Source organism: Echiichthys vipera (genome assembly GCF_963691815.1).
Source record: "Echiichthys vipera genome assembly, chromosome: 11".
Classification (NCBI taxonomy): domain Eukaryota; kingdom Metazoa; phylum Chordata; class Actinopteri; order Perciformes; family Trachinidae; genus Echiichthys; species Echiichthys vipera.
The window spans coordinates 13927048-13934240 of record NC_139836.1 but is presented as its reverse complement, the minus strand read 5'-3'; the positions used below and the strand labels follow the sequence as shown (position 1 = coordinate 13934240).

The 7193-nt window shown below is 39.5% G+C and overlaps 1 protein-coding gene across 1 annotated transcript; it reads right to left on the bottom strand.

Annotated features, from left to right (window-relative positions):
• Window positions 1-406: 406 nt before the first annotated feature.
• On the bottom strand, window positions 407-6901 carry lhcgr (luteinizing hormone/choriogonadotropin receptor; the record flags this gene model as incomplete). The annotated part of the gene is made up of 11 exons (XM_083923223.1): window positions 407-1628; window positions 2197-2265; window positions 2561-2746; window positions 2956-3030; window positions 3126-3194; window positions 3307-3384; window positions 3495-3569; window positions 4252-4326; window positions 4418-4492; window positions 4872-4943; window positions 6729-6901. 11 exons carry the CDS (start codon window positions 6899-6901, stop codon window positions 407-409), a joined length of 2169 nt encoding a protein of 722 aa, XP_083779349.1.
• Between the last annotated feature and the right edge of the window lie 292 nt (window positions 6902-7193).

The window sequence follows — 7193 nt, the reverse complement described above, 5'->3', positions numbered from 1 at the left end:
GGCTCGTTTAAAGACACAGCTTCTGAACATGGACTGTGTGCATTTCTCTGTGGATTGAGCATTTTGATACTTTCATAGTATTTTATATAGCAACTCGACCTGCTTTATAATCAAAAGACATGGAAATCACTTTTGACAAAACAGGACCTTTATTTGAACAAAGCTATCGTCATGTAGTTATACATTTACTTTTACTGCTTTTCCTGTTATGACCGGCCAATGTCTCCTTCATTGGAGTTTTTCAGAGTTTACTAAATAATATTTCATATTAACAGAATAGAACAGAATAACACTTCTGTAAAACATTTCCTCCAAATCCAGCATCAGTTGTTTTCCCTCAGTTTCCTCTCTTGTCCAATTGTCCTATTAACAGTCTAAAATAATCAAACACATCTTCTCTTTTTTTTCAGGTGAGCTCTCCCTCCTCTTCCACGTGATGGCTCTGTTGTGGCACGTCAGCCAGCCTCATTCCTGTACGGATCCCTTTACTGTCAGATCCCCAGTTGCTCTTGATTGCATTTTCACCGCTGTAGGCCTTCATGCGATAAACACTGGCCTTGCTCTTACAGCAGCCCATTGCACCCATGAGCTGATATGCATCCTTCCTGAAAGCCTCGGTGAAGATAGCATAAAGGAAGGGATTGGCACAGGAGTTGATAGGGAAGAAGAGGACCAGCAGAATCTTGGAGTTAGTAACTGTGATGAGGGGAACCTTGAATGCAGCAGAGATGGCGAAGAAGGAGATAGGTGCCATACAGAGAAAATCTGTGAAGATGAGCACAGCCATGCGCTTTGCAATCTTGGTGTCAGCACTACTTCCGGGGATTTTGGGGTTCTTTACAGCCAGATAGATCAGCACGTAACAAACACACACAACAACGAAGGCAGCCACGTTGAAGAGCAGGATAATTATGATGAAGGCCTGAGCCAGAGGCGTCTCTATGTCCATGGGTAAGCACATGCTGACTTTTGTGTAACTGCTCACACCAACCAGGGGTAGCATCCCCATCCCCAGACAGATAAGCCAGCCAACTGCCATTATACTAGCTGCCTGTGTGATTACAAGACGACGCTCGACTTGCAGAGCGTTGGTGATGGTGTGCCAGCGTTCCAGGGTGATGCTGGAAAGTGTGAAGACTGACAGCTCCCCACCAAACACAGACAGGAAGCCTGCAGCACTACAACCAGGCCCTGTCTGCCATTCAATAGCATGCTGACTGTAGTGGCCATGTGTGCGCAAGTCTACTACAGCTATCATCAGAAGGTAGATTCCAATGCAGAGGTCTGCAAAAGCCAAGTGGCACATAAGGAAGCGAGGCACTGTGAGCTTGTACCGGCTGGTGAAGAAGACCAGGAGCACCGTCAGGTTACCAGCGATGGCCAGTATGTTGATAAACCAAATGGCAACTCTGAGAAACTTGAAGCCTGCAATGTCCTCACAGGGGTTGAAAGCATCTGCTTCAGGTGTGCAAACCAAAGTTGGTCGGGTCTGACAGAAGTCCAGTTCTGGATAGTGGAAATTCACATTTCCAAAGCCTTCATCCTCCATAAATAGATCAACATCTGAGAAAAATGGCATATCCATAACTAGGGTCGTATCTGTTGAACCCCCAATCGCACGCTGAATCCTGTTTTCAAAGGAGAAGAGAAAAGGAGAGGAAATTGTCCTGGTTTGTTGATTTAAAAAGGGATTTATTATACTCATTTCAGGTTCATAATTGTATTTCAGGTTTCTACTGGAATAAATGCTTTGATGAAAAAAAAAAAGAAAAAGAAAAATGCTCTTAATATCTGTCTAAAACGCTGCGTTTTAGCGCCTGTCTCTTTAAGACCCCCTCCCGAAAAACCCCAGTCTGCCCTGATAGGTCAGCGTTTCCAGTCATTGCAGCAGGGGAATGGACGTAACAGCTGTCTCTGAATATGGGCTGTGTGCATTTCTCTGAGGATTGAGCATTTTGATACTTTCATAATATTTATGTAGCACCTGCATTCAAACTGTTTTATAATAAAAAATAGACATGGGAATGTTCTTTATTACAATATGGGACTTTTGACAATTCGGAAGTCAAACTGTTCTTTGTTGTAACTCATTGCACTCAAGGCTTAAAAGCATGACCAATACATTGGTGTGTCATTTGAAATCAATTGTGCTGCCAAATTCTAACCCAGATTACAGACATGAAAACAAAATTTTACCTTGCTGATGGGTCACTCTCGTCACAATACGTAGAGCCATTATTCCATGCAGGATTAATGAGAATGTCCCTGGAGAAAAGCAGGAAAATTATGTAAAGACTTAATAAAATATATGTCACAGCGTGGCTTTAATATTATCTGATTATCTGGCAGATATCAGACACACAAACACATCTGCAGATACTAGTACTCATGTTGTATATTGTATTATGCTTATATTGTTGTCCAGCATTGTTTGTTTAATACTGTAATACACAGGGTAGTAATTCTTTTGAATAAGATTGTACTTTTGGCGCGCACTGGATCAGCAGTGGGGCAGAGCTTACTATTGATCAACCTATAAAAGACAGTCTGTGTAATTCACCTGTGGGTGTTCCAACTCAGCAGTGCACAACAGTGACTGTTGTAGGTGAGATGGGCCTGTCGTAGGCTCCACAGTCCCTGCAGAGGAGGCAGACGCTTCAAGGCGTACGCTGACTGAGCTAACAACACCCTGACCGAGTCCAGTCCCTGTGGTGGTAACTGTGCGAGAGCTGTCGCAGACACGTCCCTGTGAAGTTAACCCCGACAACAATATAACTCTGCTCAGAAGTGCAAGGGATGAAGCATTATCTTGTTTACCATCTCTCAAGTCTTAACACAGAATTTGAGCAATGAATCTATCAAGACATTAAAGGTTTACAATTTACCCCCCCAAAAAATCGAAGTAAATAAATATGGCATTAAGTGACACTGAGGAGGTTAAAAAGTATCACTTACAAGACTCCAGGGCCCGTGGCTCCTTTGAAAGCATCTTTGTGGATCACTCTGAGGTTTCGATTATTCTTTAATACCCTGAAATGATACATCGCAAGATAATGGAGCAAGAGCGTAATGCTGAACAGAAACTCAATTTGCATCATTAGAAAAAAAGGAGTGTGGGAAAATACAGTTTATCTATCTTTGTCCCATTGAAGGCGTGGTCGTGTATTACTCTGATGCCGTTGTTGTACAGGTTCCTGCAATCACAAGATTGTTACGATTAAAGGTGAGAAATTACTATCTTGATTAACATTTATTCCCAATTTACTGGCAGTAAAACAATTAAAAGGGGCGTGTTGCGTCACTTACATTGTCACATATTCTTTTGTCATTCCAGCGAAAGCATTTGAAGGTATTTCCAGTAAATACAGGTTGTCACAGATGTCCCTGCAGTAACATGACAGTTCATAACAATGCAATGTGATTTGTTTATGGTGATGTGCTTTTTGTTTTTATCCGTCACTAATCTTTTAAAATTTTGCAACAGATGTACTTACAAGATAAACTCTGATCCAAGAGAACTGATCGATGTAATGTCAGGAAAAACTGTTATCCCAGTATTTTGAATGCTCCTGATACAAAGGAAAACACATGTTATTTTGTGATGTTTTGTGACTTTTAATGGAAACCTAAGGCAAATCAGTTGCTTATTAGCAGTATTTAATACAATGAAAAACATATTACTTGCTATCAGAATAAGTGCAATAAAAGTAGAACGTGTCTGGATTGAAATTGACCAAGATGTCTGACTTGAAAATAAAACAATTAAATCTGAGGTAGGCAGTTTATTTTTGGCATCTTTGGGCAACAAATCCATAATAATCTTTCATCATATTGTAATTCAAGTGTTCATTAAGAAAACTAGACTTCTGCATCTCCTCTTTCCCTGTTTTCAGGCTCTAGAAAATCTAGCTGATAGAAGACTTTGGCCAATCATAGGTCATTTCAGAGAGAGAGAGAGAGAGAGAGAGAGAGAGAGAGAGAGAGAGAGAGAGAGAGAGAGAGGGAGAGAGAGACAAAGAGAGAGAGAGAGAGAGGGAGAGAGAGGGAGAGAGAGAGAGGGAGAGAGAGAGAGAGAGAGAGAGAGAATAGGAGAGCTCCTGTTGGCTAAGGACAGAGAGGAAGAGTGAGACTTGGAAGAAAGGGTCTCACTCTGCTTCAAATTTTGGCTTTTTTTGTTGTTGTTTGTTTTAAATGTTAAACTAAATAAATATATAGATATATGTTTAAATTATATATTTTGAGGTCTCTCACAAGTAATGTAGTTTGGGGAGGTTGTTAAATGTTCTTCTGCCAATGTGCTTCAGACTTCTGGTGTTCTGGATTGAGCTGCACAGAAAGATAAAACATTTGTTGAAACTCCCCTGCATTAAAGTAACCGTAACTGTTATTGGTTCAAAAAACAACAGAAATGACTCACATTTCAGAGAGGTTGAGAAGGTTATTGAATGCTAATGTCTCAATGGTTTCCAGAGTTACACTCTGAGCAATTTCTCTGAGTAAAGAGCAGAAACAAAGCAATTAAGTTCATCCAAAAAACATTTACCTTTACATGTGTGTCATTGAAAGAAAATACAGATTGCTACGCAGACGGTAACTACGTGGTAACATGCATAGCTCTATTCTTACCTTATTATATGGTTTACATTAGGGAATTGGCAATGCATCCAGTTTTTCCTAAATTTCCTAGTTTAACTAGCATTGTAAGAACTAAACTGAAAAAGCTGAATCATGAGAAATGGGTTAGTTGGCTGATTCAGTGAATACTAAGAGAATAAAAGTACAAACTGAAATATTTAAGATGAATAACTTTCATTGCAAAATGTCAGATTATTTAAATGGGAGTTGGTCAGTGGAAGGAAATCGATACGTACATCCTCTGGACCCTTTTTAAACCCTCGAAAGAATGGCTTGAAATAGTCCGCAAAGACATGTGATAAAGAAACCTGAAAAAATAACACAGAGAGGAACATTACATTTCAAAATATCTGATAATCAAAGACATTTTTAAATGAATGATCCTGAAAAAATGCAAATAGATAACCTAATTAAAAAAAAATCTTAATTCCATGTCTTCAAGTTGCATTATAGCTGCAGTTATTTTTTGACATACAGGTTAAGTTTCAGCCTATCCAGTCACACCCATCATGTTTCCTCGTGGATATGCCACTGCATTTAAGTTATTGCAACAAATCATCAACAATTTCACTTGATTACTTCCAACTCTTCCATGTTGTTCAACTCATATGATAAAAGAGTGAAAATAATACTGTTAATTCTGTCATTTGACAAATCCAAAAGTTCCTGGAGTGTGTATAGGGGTGTATGACGCTGCTGGCCTTCGAGATAATGGACACTTATCAGGAGACTCAAAGTTCTGTGATTTAACAGGGGAGAGGTCAAGATTCCCTACCTTCAAGGCTTGTGGCTGTCTGCTGAACTCTAAAACTGAGCCCTGATGCCCAGTGACATGTAAGAGGAGGCACTGTGTAGGCTTCGTGATTGTGTGAGATTAACTTGAAAATGTACATTTTCTTTCACAGGTAATTAAGTTGCTCACAAGCAGGGCCCTTTGTTTCCCCAACAATAAAGACTGATCTGCTGTGAAGCTTAATAAAGCATGAATAACAAGTAGATAATAATATACATCAGTGGAAATGAGTAATATGTAATTGCTAGCTTTACTTTTACTATTTCAATATAATTTATATGTTGTCTGTTTTATGTTTGCGTGGACCCCAGGTAGAGTAGCTGATAGGGATCCTAATAAAACCGCAAATCCTTAATGTCTCCTGTCATCATGATGCAATTTAATCTTCAACACAGTTCTATGCATGTTTTTCTTATGTGTTTAAAATCTGTATGAATTTACGACAAGGTATACATAAAAGAGGTGAAATGTAACCAGAATAATGCTGCTAAAGTACACTGGCCAAAAACAACGTTACACATAAATCCATACTGATAGAGCAGATACCTCCTCCTGGATAAACAAGGTTGCTTAAACAAGGTTGATAAACAAAGTCCCTTTGGCTTTAGCACCATTGATGTTTAAACAATAAAATAACAGAGCTGTCATGGTGATGATTTCTAAATAAATAAATAAACAAACAAACAAACAAGAAAACAAAACCAGACCATAACAAGAAACATATAATGTCTCAACATGCAGGTGAAATTTAGTACCTCTACAGTGTGTAAAATGGTTTTGGACTGCATAATTAAGGGCTTCCAAAATATTTTCTGGACAGAAATCCCAAAAATCTACCTTTAACAAAATACTTATACTTGTCACATTGACAAACGTTTTTTCTTTTTCTTCTTTTTTTTCTTGTAATATGTCATATGAAAATATGATCTAATCACATATGAATAAATGTGAAATACTATGTTATAGTTGCTTTAGGAGGATCGTATCAAACTCAAATGTAGGCTAAATGTAAGCGCGTTTCAACACACAAGTGCATTTCAGTACTCGTTCCATGCGTAAATACGCACGGATCAGTCTCGCTACTGGCTTTATCTGAGGAGTTAGTTACACAAAGAAACAGATGGAAATGAGTTATATACTGTATGTTATACTGATAATGGCAAATGCAAACCGATTGACCGATCAGTTATCGGCCAAGACTGACCACTAACCATAACCATAACCTAAACGCATCATATAATACACGCAACCATGTCGCAGTCTTTACCAGATTCCTAAATTCTTCTCAGTGAGAACTTACAGTCTTCTATCTCGTCGGCCCGTCACCTGTGCTGATCCTTCTGTCACACTGTTGCACCTGACCGTGTTGGAGAAACAGCGGCAGATCCTCGGACATTCGAACCCGGACGCGCACTTGCAGCCATTGAAGAATAAAACAGATAGGGACAAGAGTACTGGCAGCGATGTCCACATTGCTGTGCTGTCTGGAAAACGTCCGAACACACAGAAGCCGGGGAGTCAACTCACTGATGGCTGCGCATGAAGTCTTCCTTAAAGTCTCCTTTCGCTGTACCAGATCCTCATCTTTAGAAGTGATGAGGGGAATCTCAGCCACCTGGCACTCCACTTCTTATCAAGTGGCCCGTGTGTCGCAGAGTCGGTGGAGTTTTTTGTTGTATGCTACTCACAACAATGTGAAAAGCAGTCAGTTAAATCTGATAGAAGGGCGTTATCTATTTATTATTTTTTTGTAGGCTATTTGGTA